The 27,291-nt window shown below is 41.0% G+C and overlaps 1 protein-coding gene, 1 non-coding gene and 1 pseudogene across 4 annotated transcripts in view; 1 reads left to right on the top strand and 2 right to left on the bottom strand.

Annotated features, from left to right (window-relative positions):
* Positions 1–27,291, top strand: part of USP13 (ubiquitin specific peptidase 13) — a 127,164-nt gene that overhangs the window by 13,447 nt on the left and 86,426 nt on the right. For all 3 annotated transcript variants that reach the window (XM_045903317.3, XM_045903316.3, XM_064584948.1), the window contains exons 2-4: positions 12,012–12,137; positions 18,621–18,681; positions 26,960–27,081. In XM_045903317.3, coding sequence (XP_045759273.1) covers positions 12,012–12,137; positions 18,621–18,681; positions 26,960–27,081 — 309 coding nt within the window. The remainder of the gene's footprint in view (positions 1–12,011; positions 12,138–18,620; positions 18,682–26,959; positions 27,082–27,291) is intronic.
* Positions 7,001–7,177, bottom strand: LOC123835081 (small nucleolar RNA SNORA81). The gene has a single exon (XR_006788637.1). It is a non-coding gene; the product is annotated as a small nucleolar RNA SNORA81 (small nucleolar RNA).
* Positions 8,270–9,534, bottom strand: LOC123863597 (heterogeneous nuclear ribonucleoprotein A1-like; annotated as a pseudogene).

The raw sequence follows: 27,291 nt of genomic DNA, 5'->3' as shown, positions 1-27,291 counted from the left end.
AAAGTTCCTAAATGACTGATCGGTGGAACAGTAAATATACAGTGTGTTAAAACGTAGCTGTTTGGAGTCTGCCTTTAGCTATCTGGGGTGGCTGTGCGGCTCTAAGGCATATGTGGGAGCCCTCTGCAGAGAGGAAAATGGCAAAGTTGGAGCAAATGGGAAGAATCATTACTGCATCAACATTTGTATTTTTTCTTAACACTTCATGGCCACAAGCAAGATTTATCGATGTCCAGGAGAGGCCTACACTCTCCTGGGATTACACGCGTTTGGTTTTTTCTACTTAGTTCATATGGATAATTTTATTTCAGTGGATTTGCTTTTGGAAGCAAGGTTTTTGGATTTTGCAAATATTGTATTCCGGAAGTTTTGTTCTACTGGCGAGCTGTTTGAGTGTTTCCTTGCTGTCCAGCCTGTTTTTTGATAGTGCTTTTTCCTCATCATATTTCCCCTTTCTGTGGATTGCATGCTTGCTGCCCTTGATCTGGAACCTTGTTTTACTTTCTTATTGCCCATTGGCTTCCCATCTGCCTGTACTTAATTTTTGCATTTAAAAACTCTTGTCCAGGGCGCCTAGGTGGCTCAGTTGGTTAAGCGACTGCCTTCGGCTCAGGTCATGATCCTAGAGTCCCTGGATCGAGTCCCGCATCGGGCTCCCTGCTCGGCAGGGAGCCTGCTTCTGCCTCTAACCCCCCCCTCCCCCCCCCCCCGCTCATGTGCTCTCTCTCTCTCATTCTCTCTGTCTCAAATAAATTAATAAAACCTTTAAAAAAAAAAAAACAAAAAACAAAAAACTCTTGTCCAGGGGCGCCTGGGTGGCTCAGTCGTTAAGCGTCTGCCTTCGGCTCAGGTCATGATCCCGGGGTCCTGGGATGGAGCCCCGCATCGGGCTCCCTGCTCTGCAGGAAGCCTGTTTCTCCCTCTCCCTCTGCCCCTGCTTGTGTTCCCTCTCTCACTGTGTCTCTCTCTGTCAAATAAATAAAATCTTGAAAAGAAAAAAAACAAACTATTGTCTGTTTCTTTGGCTCTAGAAGCCAGAATGTACTGGGGATCTGTGCTCTGATCATTGGAATATTTATAGGTACCATTCAGATGTGAAAGTACCTGAGAGGCAGAATTAATAGGCAGGTGGTTGTTTGATGAAAGCAAGAGTTCAACAGAGAGGTGGGTAGTCTTATGAGTCTAATGAGTTAAAACAGGAGCTGTCCTTGATTCTGCCCTTTTCCACACACCCCTCTCTAATCCATCTTTTTGCTCAGGGACTCTTTCTTAAAATTATAACCTGCACCTGCCAAAGTTTCCCCGTCCCTGCTGTGAGTCCCCTTCCCTGACTTTCTGCCACCTCCCCCAGGCTAAGCCACCATCTTGACTTGTTTAGACAAGGGCTGTCTAAAAGAACTTTCTGTGGTGATCGAATTGTTCTGCATCTCCAGTATGGTAACCCATGTGGCTCTTGAGCACTTGCCACGTGGCCATTGTGTTTGAGAAACTGAACTTCTAATATAACTAATTTAAATTAATTTAGAGCTGAATATTTCCACATGGCCAGTGGTGGTGTGGTTCTAGACTGCATAATAGCTTTGTAACCTTATATTCTCTTTGCCCCCACCCTACAGTTCCCCCCAGTAGCCAGAGTGATCTTGTAGTAGGATGTAAATGTCATCAGAGCACCAACCGGGCTTATCTTTCTCTCCCTCTGCTGAATCAACTCCTCCTGCCCCACACCCCACCAACTTCTCTAACCCCCAGAGGAGACATCACTGCCTCATCCTCCTTCACAGCTTTTCCCCACTCCACACAGACGATCTCTGAATCCCCTTCTATGAACACAGATGGCATCTACCTGGGCTGGGGTACAGTGACCTGGCTTTGTTTCACTTCTCTCTTGTCACCACATTCTCATCTATCTCCCTGAGATTACACGCTTCATCCCCTCTTTTACTTGTGTGTTCCCAAATCTCCTAAGCCACACATTTTGAGATACTCTTAGTTATTTCAGATAATCTTAATTACTGGGAGTAGCAAGAACATACAGCCTCTTAGAGCTATGAAGTTGGTTGCGAAAGTCTGAAGAAAGCTTGGGTTAAGAAAAGGGAACATTTGAACAACTGCTCGTTCTATTATGTATACATATAATTAGTTCTAAACACATTTGGTTGTTTCTACTATTAAAAAATGAATCAGTTTTCCTGAAGAAAATTAGAAAATGTGAAAGACAACACAAAGAAAACCATCCCATGTGAGTTGTGCGTGCAGAGATGACGTCCCACAACGTGCAGGGCCAGCATGTTGTGTATATTGTAACATCATAAGCGCTGTTTGGTTCCTTGCTCTTTTCACTCAAAAATACTGTGCAGAGCTTTTCCTTTCAGTAAATATGCATTACAAATAAATTTTAAATGGCTGAAGGGTGTTACAGTTCATGGATGTATAAATTACTAAAGAAACCTGTTCTTGGGTATTCAGGTGATTTCCTTTCACTGTTACAAGTAGCTAATTCAGTTCATTTCTTTTTCTTCCCTTTTTTTAAAAATCAGTGTTCTAGAAAATACTGTTTTCTTATCCTTTTCATCTCCCTTTTGCATGAATGTGTGAGTCACAGCCTTCCTGGGTGTTAGTATGGAACTTGTCCTGGACGGGGATTTGTTGTGACACCATCTACCTACATCATGTTTCTCTTTGCGGCGATGGCGCCTTGTTTTCCGCACTGGTCTGTGGTTATAAAAACAAGCGTTACGCAGCAACTTTGTTTCCTGAGTGCACTGCTCACACACACTTGCTCTCCCTTCCTGTCTTCCAGCGGAGGCCGGTCTCCAAGAACACACCATTGTAAACAAAGTTCTCTGAACACCTACCGGTTGACAATGTGGTGTATTTTTATTTAAAATGACTGTTCACTTGCTATTCTGAAAACATGTAACCTTGACCTTTATATTCGCCTTGGTTTTAATATTCTTTTAAAAGGCAGCAGTGTAAAGAAAGGTGACTTTGTCCTCGATGTTACTTCTGAATAGTATGTAGGATAATACAATGTAAAGTAATAAATGAACGAATGTTTGTATATCATGTTTATACTGAAATGCTTTGAAGAGTGGGTTTAAGCAACGCATGGGCTTCTAATGTTGCTCCTTTCTCGTGGTTTGATTGTGGGGTGGGAGAAATTGTCGTAGGGGATCATTATAGAACTTTAGAGAAGCCCTGAATAACATTTCTTGACTTCCTTGTGATTTCAGGTTTCCAAATCAAGGCTTGCATGTTGGTCAAGTTTCTGTTTAGCGCATCATGAAAATGATCATTAGAATGTTATTTAGCTGAGAGCATGCAGAGAAGTGCACGCTGGCCGTTCTGGGCTGGGTGGCCTCTGGAAGTAGGAGCCAGATCGGGTCTAAGGTGGGATGGGGTGTGGACATGGCAGCCACTGTCCTGAAGAACCAGTGAGGCTGGCTTGGTCACAGAAAGGAGGGGAGCTGGCGTAATGGGGTTCAAGTGTTCAAGCTGCTGAGAGCCTGGCGTTAGCTGAACAAACCTGAAAAACTAGTGTTCCTGCAGATGCCGGGGGCTGTTTTTCTGCGCATGGCCACCAGCTTTCTTTTGATGATCCTCATTGTTTAGTTCTGTCAAAGACTTGAAATGGAGCCTGTGCTCTGAAGTGTCTTAAATACAGATCAGAAGGGTGCTGAGCATCAGTTCCAGAGAGAGACTAAACTCTGGGACTGGATGACAGATAACTACACAAACTTTGCCACTCAGTCCATAACTGTTTCTTCAGTTCTGCTCTGTACCAGGTACTGTTGTTGGAATTTAGTAATGAACGTGACGTGATTTCCCTGCCCTCAAGGAGCGAATGTGTGATTCAGGATCTGAACATGGTGACCTCAAATGAAGGAAGCCTGGGTTTCTCACAGCCACAGATTTCAATGAATGAGATGCTAACAGTCATGAAATACAAGTGGATTTGGGGTTACGGACCAGCCGCACAGGGTGATGAGCCAGGAGATACGGGAGTCGGTTACAGGCACAGGATGGTCGGTGGGCAAGTGGACAGGCGTGGGATCTGGGGAGCTTGTACATTCATGGAGACATTGGTGTATGTAGCTGGTTTTGGTGTCTGCCCTGAAGGTCTGGGGCCTGACCCGATATCTCTGAAGGTCCTTGAAGTGACGCTTTCTTGACCATGAGACACTCTTAGAACTGTAGTGTCCTTGGCAGTTCTAAGAATGGGGTGTGGACATGGCAGCTGGTAGCTCGAGGCCAGGGCTACTCAAGTGGGGTCAGCTGACTGGTTCCAAGAGATAAGTACAAACACTGAGAGTAAGCATTTAGAAATTTCTATAGCAACTTGACATTGTAGCCACATCCAAGTGTGTGAGCAGTGGATTAGTTTGTTTGAACAGTGTATAGACCCATTTGGGTTTTGTGGGACTTACACGTGGGAGTGAGTTCACATCTGGCTGGAGCCGGGACTAGTCATGTGCAGTGGGGTCACATGTCTTTCCTTAACGAACAGAAACAAAACAAAACACAACACAACACCAAACAATCTGGTCCTTCGTGATAGTACTTTGACAAACACTTCTTTGGACCCAGCACAAAGGTAATGGGAGGTAAGGCTGTGAGCCCCAAGGTGAAGAACTTAAATATAAAACCGTTGATGACATTCCAGCTTCATTTCAGGTCTTGGTCAATGAACAGACTTCCCTTCCTCTCTTCTTTTCCTCCTTGTCATCGGCATGTGTTTTTTTCATGAACATTATTTTTCTGTGCATACTGTATACAATTCTATACTATGTCCTATATACACGACATACAATTCCTAATATTACTCAGCCATCAAAAAGAATGAAATCTTGCCATTTGCAATGACATGGATGGAAGTAGAGGGTATTACGCTAAGTGAAATAAGTGAATCAGAGAAATACAATTATCATATGATCTCACTCATATGTGGAATTTAAGAAACAAACCAGAGGATCATAGGGGAGGAGAGGAAAAAAATATAACAAGATGAAATCAGAGAGGGAGACAAACCATAAGAGACACTGAACTCTAGGAAACAAACTGAGGGTTTCTGGAGGGGAGGTGGGTGGGGGGAAGGGGTAACTGGGTGATGGACATTAAGGAGGGCATGTGATGTAATGAGCACTGGACGAATCACTAAATTCTATCCCTGAAACTAATACTACACTATATGTGAACTAACTTGAATTAAAAAAAATCTTGAAAAAAGAAAAAAAAAAGAAAAATAACATTGTAATATTTTGTTGTGTTTATATGCCACAAGTTCTTAGCTCCTCTGTTTGGGAGCTCTTTTTCCTATTATAAATAGTGCATCTGTGAATATTTTGTGCAAATTAGGGTTTTTTTTTTCCTTTTTCTTTTGGGTTCCTGCAGTCTGTACCCAAAGGAGAAATACTGTGTCAAAGGATCATAGTTGTATTGATCTCTAGAAAGATGGAACCGATTTATATTGTGAGAGTACATATACAGGTTTTCTCTTTGGCTTCAGGCTTTGTAATTTTAATACTTTTTGCTAGTTTAGTAGGCATATACTTGCCTTGAGGTTGTTTTAATGTGCTTATTACTTCAGGAGGTAGTGAGAATGTTGATGATTTGATTTTAATATTTTCTCACAACTAAAACTAAACGATCTTAAAAGAAAAACTTACCAAGTTGAAACTGAATGCTGACATCTTGTAATTTTATCAATTTTTACATAATTTGGATATAAACTTTTCTTCATTGTACTTTACATCTTTCCTCATTCTGTTGTGATTGGTTTTCTATTTGTTTCATTTTTTTTTTGTAGTGTAAAACTTGTTCATTAGTGTTTACATTTTTATACTCAACTACACCATCTCTCTATCCTATATTTTCTTGGCCAGAAATTATTTTCCCCTTAATAAGTGGGATAAATATGCTCTTCTGCTCTATTCTGGTTTTTTAAATGCTTATCTCTTGGAGCTCTCTGGACCTTATTCCATGTTTGGTATAAGATGTAGATCGAGGTTAATTTTATTGTATACTGTTGTCTCACTGTCCCATTAACTTTTTTTTCTTTTTTAAAGATTTTTATTTATTTATCTGACGAAGAGAGAGAGAGCACAAGTGGGGGGAGTGGCAGGCAGAGGGAGAGGGAGAAGCAGGCTCCTCTCAGAGTAGGGGGAGCCCGATGTGGGACTCGATCCCAGGACCCCGGGATCATGACCTGACCTGAGCCAAAGGCAGTTGCTTAAGCAACTAAGCCACCAGGCGCCCTGTCCCATTAACTTTAATCAGTGATTTTCCCGCACTTTTGTGTTTCTTGTGTTTTGACATATATTAAGCAGTTACCGTAGAATGAGTATATTTTTGGAATCCTCATGCATGCTAAAATTTATTTTAAAAATTACTGCAATATATCTGAATTTCATTTATAACCTGTTTTAATTTAATAAACCACTCTACCAGGGCGCCTGGGTGGCTCAGTTGTTAAGCGTCTGCCTTCGGCTCAGGTCATGATCCCAGGGTCCTGGGATCGAGCCCCGCATCGGGCTCCCTGCTCGGTGGGGGGCCCGCCTCTCCCTCTCCCACTCCCCCTGCTTGTGTTCCCTCTTTTGCTGTGTCTCTCTCGGTCAAATAAATAAATAAATAAATAAAATCTTAAAAAAAAAAAATAAAGCACTCTACCATCATCACTTGAGAAAAGCATTATTTTGTATTCTGCCCTCTTATTCTTCAAGTTGTATTTCACTGTCAATTGGTAGTTTTCTAATCTGCATGATTTCTTTCTTTAAACATTTTTTATTTTTTTAGAGAGGGAGAGAGAAAGTGAAGTGAGGGTGGCGGAGGGGCAGAGGGAGAAGGAGAGAGAGAATCTCAAGCCAGACTTTGAACTGAGCTCAGAGCTCGACGTGGGGGCTCGATCTCACAACCCTGAGATCATGACCCAAGCTGAATCAAGAGTTGGACGCTCAACCAACTGAGCCACCCAGGTGCCCCCTATTTTTATTTTTCTCTAAAGACATAGTGCATCACACCTTAAGACAAAGGACACTGGACATTGAGAGACTCACCCCAGTCTTTACACTCTGGGGCAGTTCCTTTTCTTCTTGAATGTACTTTGCCTAGCATCATTACAAAACCCAAGACGTGATCTTAGTTTCTGCAATTTTAGCACAGTGCTTATGCAAAAGAAGGTCCTGCCCGATTTCAAGGCTGCACTTTCGGCCACAGGAAGGCAACTGCTTTACGGTATTTTCCAGGGCAGTAATCTTAGTGGGGGTGCAGCTGGTTAATGAGAGCATGAGGTTGAGGGTTGGAAAACTAAGAGTCAGCTCAGCTCTGACCCCCGGCTATCAACCAAAGGAATTGGGAGAGAAAGACTTGTCAGCATAGGCTTATCATTAGCGAAAGAAGGTGTTCAGAGCACATGGCATGGAGTACTGCCTTTGAATGTGAAAAGAGTCTTACAGGATCACTACGTAGACATTAATACGGCAAGAGGGAAGAAAGCATGGATCATTAGACTGAAGTGTTTGTTCTATATGGGGTAGCTTTTAAAGAGGTTTGGATCTCACTGTGTCCTGAAGTTTTAGTACTGGTGGCAAGTGCTGTGGGGAGCACCCCCGTCTCAGAGCTGCTGGTGGAGGGGTACACAGGGCTTCAGAAGCCAGCCGTGTGTGGGGTGGACGAGACCCGAGGATGTCTGTCATAGAATCTTCCCTATGTGGGGCCATTTGCCTCCGAGTGCTAAAGCATTTTCCTCTCTGATTATGGACTTTGTGACAATATCAGGGGACCCCAGGAATTGAGAATGAATGTTTGGGGTATATTAGATTTTTTATCAAATTCCCTAGTAAGTCAAAAACTCTTGGCAATGAAATTAGCAAAGACTTTATGACTATTTTAGAGATTACTTTGTAAACTCTTGCATTATATAGCTATTCTGTGTTTTTCTCCAGAAAAATGCTGTACTTGAACATGTTTCTTCTTCCACTTGCTAATTTCTTGGTTCTCCTGCTAGTTGGTTAGTATGTTTTTCTGATAGATTAGTATTTGTTGCCCCCAGCCAGTGTGGATGTCAGACTCACTGTTTTCTTCCTTCTGCTTATTTCCCCCAATTATAAAATAATTGAGATAATAGGAGATACACGTGGCACACGGAACTGTAGCTCATAATAAATAATTGCTATTGTTTATGTAATGCTTTACAGCACGAAATGTATCTCACCCCTTTTGAACTTTTTTTTTTTTTAAAGACACATCTGTTCAGCGTCGTGATCAGACTATTACATTTAGCAATCGACAGCATGGGTGCAAAAGAAAAAAAAATCTACATTAAAACCCTTTGTTGGAATGCTTTACACTTTCCACAGAACAGAAACTAAAATAACCTGTTATACAATTAGTCACAAATACAGTCCTCGAGTTTTTTGCCCATACACATGAGTATCGTCTAAAACATGTCTTCTTTGTAGCAGCTAGGCCCTGCCACCACTGTGCTTGGCCGAGTTCACAAATCTGTTGTAACCTGTAGCTTCCCTGTCACTTCTCTGGCTCTCCTCTCCTGCTAAGCTTTGTTTCCTGGCAGTAATTAAAACCTTCTGCCACTGCCATAGCTACTGCTGCTGCTGGAACCACCGTAGCCACCTTGGTTTCGTGGTTTGGCAAAGTACTGGCCTCCACCACCATAGGGGCCAGAGCTTCTGCCTCTAAAATTTCCTCCTTTCATGGTCCAAAATTTGAGGATTGATTGTTGTAATTGCCAAAATCATTATAGCTTCCGCCACCTCCAGAGTTGCTTCCATCATTACCAAATCCGTTATAGCCATCCCTACCGCCACCATATCCACCACCGCCTAGACTGCCACCAAAGCCACCTCGACCACTGAAGTTCCCTCCATGACCAAAGTTGTCATTCCAAAACCACCAAAACCACCTCCACGACCACCACCAAAGTTTCCAGAACCACTTCGACCTCTTTGGCTGGATGAAGCACTAGCCATCTCTTGCTTAGATAGGGCTCTCCTTACTTCACAGTTGTGGCCATTCACAGTACGGTATTTTTGGATGACGGTCTTATCTGCAGAGTCATGGTCATCAAATGTTACAAAAGCAAAACCTCTCTTTTTGCCACTGCCTCGGTCAGTCATGATCTCAGTCACTTCAATTTTCCCATACTGTTCAAAATAATCTCTTAGATGATGTTCTTCAGTGTCTTCTTTAATGCCACCAATAAAAATCTTTTTCACAGTTAAGTGGGCACAAGGTCTTTGAGAATCTTCTCTTGAGACAGCCCTCTTTGGTTCCACAACTCTTCCATCCACCTTGTGTGGCCTTGTGTTCATGGCTGCATCCACCTCCTCCACAGTGGCATACGTGACAAAGCCAAAGCCTCTGGAGCGCTTGGTGTTTGGATCTCTCATTACCACACAGTCCGTAAGCGTTCCTCATTGCTCAGAATGGCTCCTTAGACTCCTCGGTTGTTTGAAAGCTCAGACCTCTGATGAAGAGCTTCCGCAGCTGTTCAGCTTTGGGAGACTCTGACTTAGACATGACGGCGGTGGGAGGGGAGATTTTAACGATGCGTCCACGGGCAGAAAAGCTCACCCACTTTGAACTTAACAAAACCCTGTGAGGTGGGAATTATTGCTGGCCATGCTTATCAAGGAAAATACTGAAGCTTAGAGACTGAATGATAACCTTTAGGCCACAGAGCTAATTAGTGACAGTTCAGGACCCTGGTTACAAATCTCATATTTTCCCTGGTATATCTTCTGGTTTGAATTCTTTTTGATTGAATTACATTTTATTGGAAGAGAATGGAAATGTTATTTTTTAAAATCACAGTATGTGGTGCTCAATTTAATGGTCCTAATGAATAACTCACCATTATAATGATGTAAGTTTTGTAAGGGTTATGACTATGCAAAAAACATGTCTATTTAAAACTTTTGAAAGGATTTAATCTGTTGATCAAGTGAATATAGTATGTTGCCTTTAGTTGAAAAACTTTTCTAGTTTTATTCAAATGATCTCATTCAAAGAGAAAAAGTTATCCAGAAGCACAAACTAAATAACTCTGAGTTTTCTGAATGCTATTTTATAGTCAAATTTAAAAATTTCATTTGCAAGATGTTTGTTGCCAGAGTATAAAATTGAAATTGATTTTTCCTATAAGCCTGTATTCCATGACCTTGCTAAATTCATTTATGAGTTTTACTAGTTAGTAGTTTGTAGATTTTTAAGGATTTTCCATATAGACTATAATGTTATGAGCAAATCGAGACCATTTTACTTCTTTATTTGTGATTTTTTTTTTTTAAGATTTTATTTATTTGACAGAGACAGTGAGAGCGGGAACATAAGCAGGGGGAGTGGGAGAGGGAGAAGCAGGCTTCCCGCCGAGCAGGGAGCCTGACGTGGGGCTCGATCCCAGGACGCTGGGATCATGACCTGAGACTAAGGCAGACGCTTAACGACTGAGCCACCCAGGCGCCCCTTTATTTGTGATCTTTATGCCTTTTTCCTTTTCTTGCCTTATGCAATATATTTGCTACAATAATAGACACATATCTGAACTAATGATGCTATAAATATCCTCATTGTGATAAGAATCATTTATGTCCGGCTTATAAACCAAAGATACAGTGTTGGAGAATTTTATTAGAAGTTGAAAATATATACAATCTTGAGTTATTGGAACTTAAAAATTATTTTTCATGTATTTGTAGTGAACATCAGTGCCTGTTTTGATGTTGAATTTGTGCTCCACTAAAATGTAAGGGATTTTGATAGGCGCTTGTTGGCAATTCTGATAGATTTTTTAAAAATTATTTAAAAAAATTATTTGGTGAGGTGACACTGACAAGAGCTTAATAAAAATCCACTTTCATTGAGGAAAGGATGGCTAATTTTATGGATTTTATTTATTTATTTATTTATTTATTTATTTATTTATTTATTTATTTAAGGGGGAGAAGGGAAGGGACAGAGGTGGAGAATCTCAAGTAGACTCTGAGCTGAGCCCGGAGTCCAGTGTGGGGCTTGATCTCACAACCCAGAGATTATGACCTGAGTCGAAACCAAGAATCAGATGCTCAGCCGACTGAGCCACCCAGATGCCCCAAGGATGGCTAATTTTATAGGTAAATTGAGAGAAAGAGGAGAGATGAAATTGGGATAGAAACTCAAGCATCCAAAATGTGAACAATATCCTTGACTGTTCACTGTGTCAGTATGTCAGGAATTAAATAATATTTGAAATGTGGCATAGAAAGAGAAATAGCTTTAGTTTAACTGACACTTTCAAGCCATGTGAACTTGGACAAGTGACTTATCCTCAGTTCTTTTTTTAAACTGTAAAATGGAAATAATAATAAGCAGCTTGTGGTATTGTCAGGCTTAGAAATAGTATATGAGGAGCACCTGGCACATATCAGGGATGCAAAAATAAGTAGCTAGGATTATGATAGGACTCCATCCTTTATTATTTACTCATTAAGTTTTTATTGATTTATTAAACTGTCCTAATTTATTAATGGGTACCATCACATATCATGTGTCACCGAAGGAAGGGATGAATATTTTTGAATCGAAGAACCCCGTCCTGCTAAAAGAGTATATAACTTTCTGTTCCCGGAGACTTGCATTGATCAGTGAAGAGCGATTGATAAACCATTGCAGTGGTAGGAGTTGGATCACTGGCCAAGCTTCTTCTTTCCCTTATTGTCCTTTACCCCAGTTTGGAGAGTCAGACAAGCAGGTGGATTTCCCAGGGCCTCTGAGGCTCTCGCAACTGGGAAATTGTGGGCAGCTCTCTGGGAGCACCTGGAAGCAGGGGTTGGGGTGGGAGCTGCTGCCGTGCGTGGCTGTGGAGCCCTGGAGGGTCATTGCAGGGGACTACGACGACCAGGTGGCCTTTTGCTGGGCCTTGTCTTCCTCGTTCGCCCTCCTTCCCTTCCCCTTTTTTGTATTTAAATGACTTGGCGAGGTATGCTCGGCTAATTTTGTCATCTGTCTCTTTCTCCTAGAATTCTGAAGGTGGACTCTATGTATGCATGAATACATTTTTGGCCTTTGGAAGGGAACATGTTGAAAGACATTTTCGAAAAACTGGACAGAGTGTATACATGCACCTGAAAAGACACGTGCGAGAGGTGAGACACACGCTGGGAGAACTGGCCTTGAGATCTTTCCTGTAACGTTGTTGTGCTGTGCATTATCACCTGGAGGGTTTACTCTGCCCACGTGACTTCTGATGCCCTTTGATGATGGGAAACAGAAACATGACTGTTGGCAGAAATTCATAGATTTCCCCAAACCCTACCTTACCCAGTTTAATTTTTCTCTTCCTCTGAATTTCTCATTAGTGTTAATAAGACATGAGTCGACTGAAGGAAAAAAATTAAGTCAAAAATACAGACAAGTACACAGAATAATGTCAGAAATCCACAAATCAGAAATAAAAAAATATTTGGATGTTTTTGCTTCAGACTTTTTTTTTTTTTTTTTTTTGAGCAAGAGAAAGAGCTTTCCTGAAAGCTCAAGTCCCTTTTGTTTCCCTCCTCAGTAGTAACCGTGGCTGCGATTTTATTCTCATTCCTATGTATGTCATTATATTTCATTTATGTATGGATAGTTATGAACAATATATAGAAGGACTTTATGTGTTTTTAAGATGTAGGTAAATACTATCATACTGTTACCTATAATTCTGTGTAGAGCTTTCCCTTTTCACATTGTTCTTGAACTCTATTTGTGTTGCAGTGCATCTGAATATACTTAATTCATTTTATGATTTATTATTCCCTCTTAAGAGTACCTTGTCATTTATTATCCTGCTGTCCTATAATTGAACATTTAGATTGTTCCCATTTTTTTTTTCTTTTTTGCTTCTACAAACGAGGCAACTCATTAAATATCTGGAAATGGTAATGTTGTGTGTGGGTGTGCTTATCTTCATTTTGGTGAAGTATTGCCAAATCCTTCCCCAGTGTGGTTGCACCAATTTATACTCCTATCTGCACTGATTATCAATTCCTGTTTTCCCACACCCTCACCAGCACTTGGTCAGACTTTTGATTTTTGCCAATCTAATGGTTGCAAAGTGGCATCTAAATGATTGGCATTTCCTTCTGTGAGGGTTGGACATCTTTATATATGTCTATCGGCCATCCTGGTTTTCTCTTCTCTGGTTTTCCTTTTTTCTTATGGTCTGTGGCTTGACTTTTTGCTTCATTTATGAATTATTGTGTATAGAAGTTTTGAATTCGATGTTAGATTTATTAAACTTTTTTCTTATGAATTGTGCCTTTTGTATCTTATCTAAGAAATTGTTTCCCAACTCAAGGTTATAACCATATTTCTTTTAATACTTTTGTTTTTGAAGTGCATGTGTGTTTGCATGAGCATATGTGTGACATTTTTGGACTTTAATCAGTCTATAGTTTATTGTTGTATTTGTGTGAAGTATGGGAATCTGTTTTTTATTTTCCTCACTGGTAACCAGTTGTCCTCTCTTACAAGAGTAGTGCAGTTTTTTTCAATGATTTATAGTACCATCTTTTTTTTTATATTTTCACTGGCCATTCATACCTGGGTCTGTTTTGGGGCTCTCAGTTCTTCTCTGTTGATCTTATTTTTCTGTCTCTGCATTGTTGCAGCAAGCCTTGATATCTGGTAGTGCAAGCACTTTTTCCAGAACTTCCCTGGGTTTAGACATTTATTTTTCTATGTAGATTTTAGAATCAGTTCATCTAGTTTAAAAAATCCTGTTGAGATTTTGAGCATGATCACAGTGAATTTAGAGATTAACCTATAATCCACAGCATCGGGTAAACTCCATGAGGGCAAGGATTTTTGTCTGTTTTGTTCAGTTCTGTGTCTTCAGCACTTAACAGTCCCAGCACATAGTAGGTGCTTCATAAATATTTATTGAATGAGTATTCAAAATGACATACTCTCTGTTTATTCAGTTCTCTTTTGTCTCCTTAAATACTATTTTGTAATTTTCAATAAAAGAGCTTGTATTTTGTGAGATTTTTTTAGGTACTCTGTAATTTTTGTAACTGTTGTTACTGCTAATTTTTACTTTATGTATTTTAATTGGTTATTGATGATATTTGGGGATGTTATAATATTCAAATATTGACTTTTATACTTAGCAATACTATTCAGCTTTCACTTCAGTCCTAATAGTTTGTAGACTGTGTTGGAACTTCTAAAGAGTCAATGCTGATTTGAAGTTCATCTGATCGTTCATCCTAGCCTACCTAATATGTTCTCTGTTTAAGTTCCAGACACAGGAGAGATCCCCAAATTGGACAGTGGGCAGAGTAGGAGGAAGAGGAGGAAGAAAGGCCAGGAGGTCAGATAAGCCATCAACTCAATGATTAGCTTTAAAATAATCTAATGTTCACCTGATAGTACATGATTTATATTCACTGCTCTTGTTATGTGGGACCTAGCAATTCTTATGAGGTATGCTTTGTCCTGGACATATGTCTTAGTATAAAATGATGAAGTTTTAGGAAACTGGGCGGGGGGGAGGGTGGAAATGAAACCTAGGCCCTGAGGCTTGAGATAACTTGTTCCAAAGCTTGTGGTAGAATTGCAGAATGCTGGCAGTCTTGTGCAGTTAGCTCTGCCTCTTAACTTTTCAGTTAAATATTTCACTCTCTGACCACAACATTCTCTCAGTTTAGCTCTCATTTATTCTGATTTCACTCTGTTGTTTTCCCTCCTTGCAGTTTGCAGGCCCGTGACTTGTCCAGGTGGCCACTTCCCCTGTTTGTTGAGACAGCTTCTCAGGGCTTAAAATGTTCTCTTACCACCAGTGCCCTCAAGGGGCTCTTATGCCCTTGTCTTGCCTCCTTAACTGTCCCCAGAGCTCTGGCTAGTCATGCTGTCAGTGTCGTCCTGGCTTCCAGGAGCACACTGCGAGCAATCCTGCACCACCATGGTCTGGGGCCCTGTCAGACTCCTGGCCTCCCCCTTCTGCTGGGCCCACTCACTGCCCAGCAAACCTGGCCTGCAGCTTCTCCCACTCCAGACTCTGGGTGCCGTCCTCAGGGCGCTACCAGGGAGGCCTCCCTCATCATCCTCAGAAAACGATTTGACTTGTACTTCCCTGAGAAACAGGGACCCTGGACAGGAACTTCCTGAGCTGCTTGCCTTGGGTTCCCACAACCCAGCAGAAAGCTATGTTCTGTCCTCACAGCTCTGTTTCCTCCTCGGAAACTTGCTTCTTCCTTAACTCCCTTTTCTTCAACATCTCGCTCTTTTGGCTTTTTCCTTCCACCTTAAAAAAGAACAGATCACAAAACTGTCCCTGTAATTTGTGTCCTCCTTTGGCCAACCCATCCCTCAAGTAAAGTGTCTTTAAAAGCTTTCATGTTCTCATCATCTCTAGTATCCCTCGCTGGAAGTTCAGCATTGCTGTTGGGTCGATCTTCCTGCTAATCCACTAAAACTACCAGGGCTGCGGTGACCGCTGCGTTGTCTTGCTTGGTGGATATGTTTCAGCCCTGATTTTGCTTGGCTTTTTGAGTATTTGAACTTGCTTCCCTCTTGGAACTGCTCCTCTCCTGCTTTCGTTGGCACCATTCTTTCCTGGCTTCCTCCTGTTTTTTTAGGCTGCCTTTTCTGACTTTGTCTCACTAGCATCTCTTCATTCATTTATTCCTTAAATATCCACACTTCCCAGGTTGCCTTTTGACCATCTTTCTCTGAAAGCTACTCTTCCTCATCAGTGTTGTCCATTTCCTTGTTTAACCACTGTCTCTGAACCGATGACTTCCTAATCAGTGTCTCTCCAGAGCCAAAGATCTGACCATCTGACTCTGATGTGACTTTTCCTACTTGAACACCTCATAGGTACTTCGAGCTCAGTGTGCCCAGACTCAGTGAATAATCCTCTTTCTCAGAGTTGTCCTTCATCTTGAATTCTAGAGACCTAGAAATCTTTTGGATATTTCTTTCATTCCATGGCTGGTTGGTGACCCAAGTCTGGTTATCTGCACCTCCCAAATGGCTCTGAAGTCCATCCTGTCCTCTCCATAGTAATCTTTCCTTCAAACTTGCCTCCTTGCATCCCAACCAGTGTGCATGCTGCCCCCAGAGTGATCTTTTCAGATGCATGTATCTGTGCATCTGTGGGACTCTGAAGCTTAAATCTCTGGTATCTCCCTTTGTTGCAGGTTGAAGTCCAAATTTTTTTTTCTTTTTTTGCATGTGATTACAAGGCCTTCCATAATCTGGCCCCTTCTAGCCTTTCTGACTCTACTTTTACTCCACTAACTTTGTGCTTTAGATATATCAAACCACTTCTTCATGAAATACACTATGATTTCATACCTTTGTACATGCTGTTTGTCTTTTCTCTCTGGGATGTCTCATTCCTCTCATACTTGTATTCCCTGTGGTCAGCATATCCATCTGTCTATCCATCATCTGTCTATCCATCCACCATCCATCCATCCATCCATTTATCTACCTGTTCCTTTCTTCCTTCCTTATTTCCTTCCTTCCTTCATCCATTAATCATCCATCCATTCATACATTCATCCATCATCCATCCATTCACACATTCATCCATCATCCATCCATTCATCATCCATCGATCCATCCATCTGTCCATCCATTCATCTGTTTATTCATCCATCTATCCATCCATCATCCATCCATCCATTGAACAAATATTTGTCGAGCAGTTGCTAAATGCCAGACCTGCTGCTCTTCTTACCTGCCCACAATCTCCACCTCCAGAACTGTCATTTCCTTCTTATGATCCTACCTTTTTCACATATCTCTTAATACTCACCAGAATCTATTGAGCTATTTGTTTGTATATATCCTCCCCTACTTTGCTGATGGGCTGCTCAAGGGATGGACCATGTCTTCATCTACTTTGCAGCCTCAGTGCCATCACAGAGCCTGAGCCATGGGCACACTCATGTTTGCTGACCAAGGAGTTCCCGTTTCTCAAACCCTGTTGATTTCTAGTGGAGACTGAAGCAGGCACAGAGGCGATGGTCTTTGGAAGGAAAACCTAGTGGGTTTTTTTGTTTTTGTTTTTCCTGAAAGGAAGCAAATCTACTCCCAAGTCTAAGGTGTGAATGGCAGAATCAGGGAGAGCCTCGTAGTCTAACAGGTCTTCATGCAGCCCCTCTCCTTCTTTCTCCCTCCACCATCCTGCAGGAATGGAGGAGCCAGTGAGGTTGGAACAATTAAAAGCATGCCATAAACTTTGGTAGAGAGATTTCAAGTGACCTCCAGGACTGCTAAATATGCCTTTGGTACAGGTTTTATTTCATCCCTTTTTTGAGACAGGCACGTGGGGGAGAGGAACAGTGGCTCGGAGACCTTGGAGGAGAGGGATTCCAAGAGAGGGGACAAGAATTTGGCATGAGTATTTGGAGAGACAGGTTTTGAGCTAAAGTGTTCAATCATTTTCACATGCTTAAGATGTAAACTATAAACTTATAGTAGAAGTTGTAAAAACTTAATGTGAGAATCACAAAGATGAGTCAGCCTTCAATGCCAAATAATAAAGTGTGGCAAAGGAGACTTAAGACTGGTAAGGGAACAAACTAAAGCAGCAGCAAGGCCTTGATGCTGCCACAACACGTGGCTACTTGGGAAGATGCTGGGCTTTGACCCTCATGCCATGGTGTGCTGGAAATGTGCTCTTTTCTAATCACCGAGAGGACAAACAGTGTAGAAATACGATTTGGGCCCTTTGAAACAAAAAAATTTTTTTTAAATTTTATTTATTTGAGAGAGAGAGCGAGCACAAGAAGGGGGAGCAGCAGAGGGAGAGGGAGAAGCAGACCCCGCTGAGCAGGGAGCCCGATGCGGGGCTCCATCCCAGGACCCTGAGATCATGACCTGAGCTGAAGGCAGACGCTTAACTGACTGAGCCACCCGGGTGCCCGAAACAAAAATTTTTATAATCCTATTTGAGGGTAAAATTTTGTGTGTGTCGGAAGGGTAACGAATTATTTCTTTAGCTTAACCACTTGATGGGCATTTATTTCATTGCTGCCACAGACTTCTACCAGAGGTAGAAAATCCACGAAGCCTCAGATGGCAACTAGCCATTAGTTGGTGCTCCAGAAATGTTCAGGGAGGTTAGACTGAGATTTAATATGACCAAAATATCAGCGACTGCTTATCAGTATTTATTTGCTCTTTCAACAGTGATTGTTGTGCATGCCCAGGACCAAGCACAGGGACCCAGTGGGTAGCAGGGGGATAAGGGAATAAGAGCCTTCTCTCCAGGAGTCACCATCATCTCTCCAGAGTAGTTCCAGCATTGGGCATGGACTCCAGCCTCTTGGGAGTATATGCTGATTCGAAGTTGAAATGTCTAGTTCACCTTGATCCCTGGTTCCTTTCCCTTTCCAGAAGTGCTGTCTTGATAACTTGGTGAAAATAATCAGGTAGAACAATAGCATTGCCCTTCACCTACCTCCATTGACCTGGTCAAGTTCTGGTTTATCCTGGATCTCTAGTCCAGGTTGAGAATTTCATCTTGGCCTTTTGTAAAATCCGAGAACTTGTGAGATGTATTCTCCCCACTCTTTCCCCATTGTCTGTTCTATAGTCTGCATTTTAACAATCTCTTGTTTTCTTTTCAGAAGGTAAGAGGGGCATCTGGTGGAGCTTTACCAAAACGGAGGAATTCCAAGATTTTTTTAGGTAATGTAAATAGTTATCAATAGTGTGCCCAGATTTTCTGTGTGTGTGTATGTGCACATGCTTATTTGGTTTGGAATAATAGGTTATTTATTGCTCTACAATTTAATGATAAGAGGAACCCGTTTAACTTGCGATTATCTGCCTCCGCTTTGTGTTTACCTAGTGGCGAAGGATGCTTCTAGCACTCTTAGAGTTGGGTTTAGTGTTCTGAAGCAGTTATACTTACAGTGACTGCAGAGTAATTATGATACTGCTTCTGCTCTCCTTTTTCACTGCCTTGAAAATAGAGACATTATTTCTTTTTTTAATATTAGCCCAGCTGCAGACTTTATTCAGATTTCACCATTTTTTCCCACTAATGTCCTTTTTTTTAGGATCCCATGTTGTATTTAGTTGTCATTTTTTTTTTAATCCTCTCTAATCTTTGATAGTTCCTCAGGTTTTTTTTTTTTTTTTTTTTTTTTTTTGTCTTTAATAATCATGACACTTTTCAAGAGTACTGGCTAGTTATTCTGTAGAATGTTCCTCAGTTCAGGTTCGTCTGGTGTTTCCTCCAAAATCTGAGGTAATGCATTTTTGGCAAGAAACCACAGAGGCGATGTGGCCTCCTCAGTGCATGATACTGGGGGGCCTGTGATGCTGAGATGTCTTCATATTGGTGCTGTAACCTTGATCCCTTGGTGAGGTGGTGTTGGCTGGGTTTCTCCACTGTGAAGATACAGTGTAATTAATGAATACTTTGGGAGTAATACTTGGAGACTATGCTAATATCTTGTTTCTCCTCAAAGCTTTGCACACTAATTGTATCATCTGCCTGTGGATCTTGCCTGCAGCAGTGATTACTGTGGTGTGTGCCTAGCAGTGATTTTCTTCTCCCTCATTCAGAAAAGCCAAATGAGTACCAGTTTCTGTATCATGTCATCATGCTCATTTTTCATATTAAACTTCTGAAATGCTTTTGCCAGGAGAAAAAGGGACTTGATAATTTCTGACCAAGCAAGTTTATATCCCTAAATGCCTAGGATTATGGTTTGAAAGAAACTTCAAAATCATTTGCATGTTATGATTTCATTTTGGTAAAAAAAATCTATACACATGTGTATGTGTGTATGTATGTGTTTACATGTATGTATACATATGTGTATACATATGTTTACATGTATGTATACATGTATAAGTGAGAGTCCAGAAGAGTCTGGCAAAATATATTCCAGATTGTTAATATTGTAGCTCTTTCCTAGTGATGGGATTGAGGTGATTTTTATTTTCTTCTTTTTGCTTATCTGGTTTAAATTTTTTCTATAACAAACATGTGTTACTGTTGTAATGAAAAGACACATTAATTATTTGAAAAGTTAAGCCATTGGAAACCGTCATGGAGCTGAGTGTCCTTCCTGCTTTGAGTCTCCATTATTGAGTCTCCATTATTCTACACTGGACTTGTGCTTGTTGTTTTCTGTCCTGGTTTTCAGTCGTGGTTTTCTTTATGAGGCTTATCTACAGTTGGTTTTTCCACCCTGGCCAATCTTTCCCACCTCTCTGTGGTCTTTGAACCACAACCCAAATCAACCAACCAAACCCAGACCAGCTCAGAATGGGCCTCAAAGCTGAAATGATTGGGTGCAATCTGATGCTTTGGTTATTAGCCTTGGGCTCCCTTCTATGAATAGAGATGATGTGACTTCTGAATTAAATGGCATCAACATGGCATTTTCAAAGGTGGAAATAATTAAACATTTTGAATTACTGGTGTTATTTTTCATTTTTCTCTTTGGCTGAATGGAGAAGTCAGCTGGCCTCCTGTCCTTTAACCTTTGTGTCTTTTGCTTAAAGACCTTGCAGTTTTTTTTTTTATTAAAGATTTTAATTTTATTTATTTATTTGACAGAGAGAGAGACAGCGAGAGAGGGAACACAAGCAAGGGGAGTGGGAGAGGGAGAAGCAGGCTTCCTGCCGAGCAGGGAGCCTGATGTGGGGCTCGAACCCAGGACCCTGGGATCATGACCTGAGCCGAAGGCAGACGCTTAACGACTGAGCCACCCAGGCGCCCCAAAGACCTTTGATTTCTCTAGTGATCACTTTGGTGGTAGAGGATATAGTAAAGTAACTATTTTAAGAATTAATCTAAAAGTAAACACTGAGGTTTTGTGCTTCACACTGTGTGGACCTCTTCCATTGCTTCTTGGGAATGCTAACCTACTGTTCCATTTCTGCCGTCTATTTCTATAGGCTGCCGTCTGTGTTCACTCAACATTCCATATCTTAGAAAACCACAGAACATACCCAAAAGTTACAGTCCAGCAAATATATTCTGTTTGGACTCCACCAGTTTTTAAAAAAATTTAAATGTAAACACCATTGGTACTTTGGGGCTTGCCTCAGGCCCTGTTCCTCTCTATTGTTTGTTACCCAGATACGTCACACATTGATGTTGGCTGCTTCATCCCAGTAAGTATTTGGTTTTGCAAGCCCAGATTTACAGTTCCCTCGATATGATGCTTCATGTCCCCTAGGAGCAGTCACTTTTCTCTGATTACACTGATCACAGGTGTTTTCAAGCTGATGTGGCCTGTACATTCAAGTGAAGTACCATATTAGGCTTAGATCTGGCTTATGCAACAGAAAAGTTAAAATATTGGTGACTTTAAATAAGGTAGATGTTTATTTGTCTCTCATGTAGAGGATATCGGGAAGCAGCAAGTCCAGGCTGATGTGATGGCCTCATGTTCATCAGGATCTAGACTCTTCCCCTCCATCTAGACTGCTTCACCTTCCATCCTGCCGTGTGATTCTAACTTCATGGTCACTACATGGTACAAAATGGCTTCTGGAACTCCCCCCATTACATCGCCATCCCAGAAAGAGCAAAGAGGAAGGGGGGAAGGACAAAAAAAAATACCTAGTCTCCCTGTGGAGTCATCATCTTCCTTTTGTCAGTCTTCTCACAGATCCCTAAACAACACTTCACTTTACACCTCTCTGGTCAGGACTTGGTCACGTGGTCGTACCTTGTGCTGTACAGGAGACTGAAAAGTACATTAAGTTTATTAACCGGCTTCATTGAGTAAAGTCTGTTTGAGGAAGAAGGGGAGAGTGGCTACTGGGAGGCAGCTTGTAGCCTCTGCCACATACTCCTTCCCTAAAAGGGATGTTGGGGTTGTCTCTTCTTGGAGAGGAAGAGAACTCAGAACTCTCTTGTAGTCTCTTTGTTTCTTTGACTAAAAAGCATTTTTCTCATTGCTATTAAAATGTCATCACGATGCCCATCTTCCCCTCACAAAATAGATGTAGCTGATTAATGCTTTCTCTTGGATAGAAGCTTCTTTTTCCCCAGTCACTTCATGACTTCGTGACCAATTCCTTTTTCACTGGCTCAACAGTGAACATTGAACCCACTGAATCATTCTATATGACCTTCACTATTGATTCTATAAGGGAAACTGAGCTGGTGCTGAATGGCCTACCCAAGTCTCTGGAGCACCATCTTGCCCCTCAACATTCAAGTCACTCTTCCTGATTACCTTGATGTTCATTCAGGTGAAGTCACAGTTAAGGATTCTTCCCTCAGCTCTAGCTCTTGCTGGTGTGTGTGTGGGTGTGTGTGTGTGTGTGTTTAAATCAACAATGACAATTATTAATTTTTGAATCACTTAATTTTATACTTTTTATACTTAGTATTTAAAAAACATTTTTACAACAATGGTTTTTGGACAAAGCTTAAAATTGAAAAGTTATAAGGGGCTCTATAATGAAAAGTAAGTCTTTTTCGCTTCTCTGCCTCCTAGCTTACTTGGTTACTCTCCCCAGAGACAAATAGTATTTTCTATTTGCACATTCTTATATATCTTGTATATTCTTCCAGCCATAGTATAATATATACCATGCTTTTAGACTTTTTTCCTCTAGGCAGTTGGGACCATTAACACTTAGTTTCCAAACTGTGCTCTGAGGCACCCAAGGGTGCTACAGTGAACTCACAGGTGCACCACAGGGTATTTTAACACTTCAAGGGAACAGCAGTGATACTTGAACATTGCATGAACTATTAGCATGGCGTAGTTTTACTATCGGAGAATTCTGAATTCCTTTCAGTGACTTCACCTCTTTGTGGAGCAGATTTTTTGGTGGTTTCTATGGTAAAAGGCAGGTGCCATGTGAAAAATAAATGTGGAACGGGACATGAGGGAGGCTGTGTTCCATTTGATTCAGAAAGAAGCTGTGCAGTGTCCAACAGGGACACACATCCCATTAGCAAGGGATTGTGGTGATTTAAGAGTGAAATAAAACATTTCTGCCTTTCCATTTATGTATATTATTTTTTTCAAATGGTCTAAGTCATTAGAACATAAATACTTATTAAGTTGTTTGGACCCAACTACTAAACAAACAGAGCTTTTGGGCATTTCTTCTGGCTTAGGGCCGCTGTGCACTGAGGAAGTGGGTAGCTCTGTGTCAATGTTTTTAAGCTAGAGAGGGACACTGTTAGGTTATCTTTTAAAGGGTAACTTACACCGATAGGGGAGATTGTGAATTTTTAGACTCAGCTAATACAAAACTTACTGTTTTATGAGATGGAAGGAGAGAAGGGGGGTGGATATTAGGGAGTCCAGGATCTTCAAAGAAATACCCCAGGACTCGTGATGTGGTTCTGGCCTAATCTTACATATTTTTTACAGTCAAGCTACAAATGTGTATAGATGTGTAAATAACTGCTAAGGCATTTAGTGCAGATCTTTGGTATGTCATTAAAACAGTGTTAAATATTCACATTTTTATTGGCTTCCCCACCTTCCCACCAACTTTCAGAAATAGGAGTAAAGGAGTCAAGTTCTTTCGTGTCTGAAGTCTCGGACATGGAAGAACCACCACTAAAACTCAGAGAGTTAGATTTCCACTTTTTTGGTTTTAGCCCTAGCATTCATACTTGATGAGAAATGGGTTGAAAACAGAGCATTTGTGGAAAGTTCTAGGAATGGGCCTGTTCAGGAAACTCAGCTGTATATATAAGGGCCAGAAGGTTCTAGTAAACTCCATTTTGCCACTTCCCTCTGAAGTAGGTCCCAGACCAGGGTCTGTGTTCAAGGAGGTTTGCCCCATACCTTCTTGTGAGGGTAAATGGCTGGTCAGATTTCACGGCATTGGATCAGCCAGATTTCTCTCACCTTGAGCACACAGATTAGTCAATCTGGTCAGGCTGGGGAGAACTCTGAGCTGGGTGTCCGAGTCCTGGTTTGATTTAAGGGTCTTTTCTTCCATGGTGCTGCTTCTCAGCTTAAGTGAGATGCTTTTTGGAAATGGCTGTGGTACCAGCCAATTCTCCCAGGTATCTGAGAGGATCCCTGAAGTTGAATTGGGAAGAGATTATTAAAAACATTTTTTTAAATTTAGAAAAAGAGTCCATTCAGGTACTGCAAGTTAATAGCCATAGTGGAAAGTAGCTGCTGGGAGAGGTTGGGAGGTCCTAGTCCTACTGGTCCCTAGGGTATAATTTCTCTGTAGGTTCCTCAACTAGATATTTTTGGGGTGGTAAGACTCTAATTAGGGAAATTTAGAACTTACAGATTTATACTTAGGATTGTGAGGTCATATATATTTAGGAGAAATCTTAGATTTGTCCCTTAAAACCAGAGCGTAACTTACTTCTGTGACTTTTCCTTAATTTGGATAAAGATGTTTGGGAAGGATCACGGTCCCCTTCTACCCCATTGAATCAAAAATAAAAATAAAAGCAACTATAGATGGAGTATAAAGAAGCCCAACAAAGTTCTTGCTTTTTTACACAACAGCAGTTGTGCTTATTTTTAAGCACATACCTGTTACCAATTAAAAAACCCCCAAACCCACAACCACCCTTTGGAGAATGCTGCTTTGCTGTTGTCCCTAGCATATTGGGGTTTTTAAGTTCTTGAGGTCTCCTTTCATTGATACTTAGTGCGTGAGTGATGTGTGCTGGGTACTGTGCGGGGGCTGGGCATATGCAAGGTGAACAAGATCCGTTTCCTGCACCGACAGTTTACAGTCTAGAAGCCTTTGAAGTTCATATGTTCTCCATCCTGAGATCACAGAGCAGGATCCCTGGGATGAGCCAAAGGGAGGGGAGGGCACTTGTGATTATGTTGGTTGTCAGGAGTGTACGGAAGGGGGTGATGGTGGTGATGGTGGCCGCTCTCTATGGAGCCCCAACACCTGCCAGATCCTGTACCAGATGCCTTAAAACCTTATCTTGTCTAATCCTCGCAGCAATCTTGTGGGGGCAGATATTATTCATAGCGTGCTCCTGAGGAAAGTAAACTCGGAAAGACCTTGCCCAGGGTTGCATAGTTAGTAAATGACAGAGCGGGATTTTTTTAGACATAGTTTATCATTGTGTCTGGCCAGGTAAGACTTGACTTAGTATTAAGTGAGTGTGTTTTCTGTGGACAAGAGAAGCTGAGATAATATGTAATATGAGCCGAATCTGTACACAAAAACAAGAGTTGTACTTCCGTTCCTTAAACTTGTTATAAAAGATATAATAAAAATTTAAGACTAGAAAAATGCTCATACACTCACTATTTTCATTTGGTCGGATTTCCTTCTGTTTCTCATCTATGAGCATAACTTTTACAAAGTTGTCTTTACAGTGAAGATGAATTTTGTATTTTTAACATTGACATAGCATAAATATTTCCATGTTTCTACATAATCTAAATAAGTATCATTTAAATAATACTCTACTGGGTTGAACACCATTCTCATTGAACATTTAGGTTCTGATTTTTAAAATTATAGGTATTGGGGCATTCAAATTTTTATGACATATAGAATGTCTGTCTTTATTTGAACCATTTCCTTTAAGTAAATGCCTTTTGTTACTTTTTTAAAAAATTGAAGATCTAATTGCTTTTATTACATGATTCATGAATTGGACAGCATCCCATCTAGCAAATAACGCTTTTAACGACTTCTTAAACTCTTAGAATCATCTTTAACATTGCCTTTTGTCAAACTGACCTATTATGCTATCTAATAATGTTGGCTATTTATTTTGGCATTTCTGATTCTTATTATTTGGAATCTTTTATTAAATTGTTGAGACCGTGTTTTCCTTGTATCTCATTTTCCACTGTCTCCTTTTGAGAATTCAGGAGCAGAACTGTACACAAAAAGATACTAGGTTTTTGGTTGGAGGCAAACAACAAGGTAATAACAGAACCTAGATCCTTTGGTTCTCAGGTGGTTGCTTCGTCTAGGAAAATAACTTTTGTCTGTCTACAGACCTGTGTTTGTGTACCTGTTTATGTGTGATGTGAGTGGAATATGGCTCAATAGCTCCTTGTCACCATAGTTCCAAACATCTAAATATACAAACCTAATCTGGGATGCTGGCATCCATGTGAATGTAAGGCTGACATGTCCATGTAAATATTGTGACAAGACATTTCCTTGAGCCTTCACTTAACCTTCACCAGAGATTAGCCAAGCAAACAGGTGATGACTTGATACATAGCAGGCTAGAGGAGCTCAGTTTTCTTACTGAAAATTCTGCACAGCCTGAGGACAACAGGACTACTTATATTATGGGGTTTTCCCCTCTAATTTATGATACAGTATCTTAATAACTCCTAGAGGGGGATGGGGAGAGAGAGACAGAGACAGAGAGAGAGAGATTGAGATTTTGTTTTTAAATAGTAGCTATCACTTATTGACTACCTATTATGTACCGGGTCTCTTGTCGACAATTTCTTATTTATTCCTCGTATAAGCTTTGTGAGATAAGAGATATTATCTCCATTCTGCAAATGGGGAAACTAAGGATTAGAGACTTTGTGACTTGCTCAAAGTTACATTAAATTTTGGAGCTGGAATTGAACCTTGGTTTATGTATGCTGAAACCCCGTACTTTCTTCCATATTACAGTGTTGTGAAAAACATTTCAGTCCATTTCTTATGCAGTCAGGAGCCAGGTGCCCAACAGATCAGAATGAACCATTTACTCCTTTAAAAGTCTTTACAAATTGAATATCTAGCACGTGTGTCTATTTTAATTGTAAAGCTGTGTGATCAGTCTCAGTCTGTACACATCTGTCACTTATTCGTAAGTATTCATAACTTAGGAAAGATAGTAGGCCTTTTACTCCTGGTTTGGGGCAGACGGATGGTTGTCAGAGGAGGGAATCGTAAATGTCATGCTCTTGGTTTGTCATTCCTGTGGATCTCTGGCTTTTGCAGTGAGTCCTGCCTTGGTGTAGAATGTTCTCTCTTCACTTCTTGTTCTTTGTTTTTGTTTTTTCCTCAGATCTAGATACTGATGACGATTTAAATAGCGACGATTATGAATATGAAGATGAAGCCAAACTTGTTATATTCCCAGACCACTATGAAATAGCACTGCCAAATATTGAGGAGTTACCAGCCCTGGTCAGTGAGTGTGCACGGCTGCTAGCTAGATGCGCGTGACTCTCTGTGTCAGGTGTGTGTGCGTGTGCGTGTGCGTGTGCATGCACTCGGGGGGTGGGGAAGGCAGGTTGAATGAGAGGAGGAGAAGAACGAGAACGAACATGAGCATATTGCTTCTTCTCTGTGAAAGGGTCTTGCAGGGTGAGGTTTTAGTAGAGTTCGGCCAGATAC

This window comes from Mirounga angustirostris, unplaced genomic scaffold (genome assembly GCF_029215605.1).
Source record: "Mirounga angustirostris isolate CCGP_5_RB_7025 unplaced genomic scaffold, mMirAng1.0.hap1 SCAF_1, whole genome shotgun sequence".
NCBI classification, from domain to species: Eukaryota; Metazoa; Chordata; class Mammalia; order Carnivora; family Phocidae; genus Mirounga; species Mirounga angustirostris.
The sequence above is the reverse complement of the archived record's forward strand: the minus strand, read 5'-3'. Positions and strand labels throughout refer to the sequence as shown.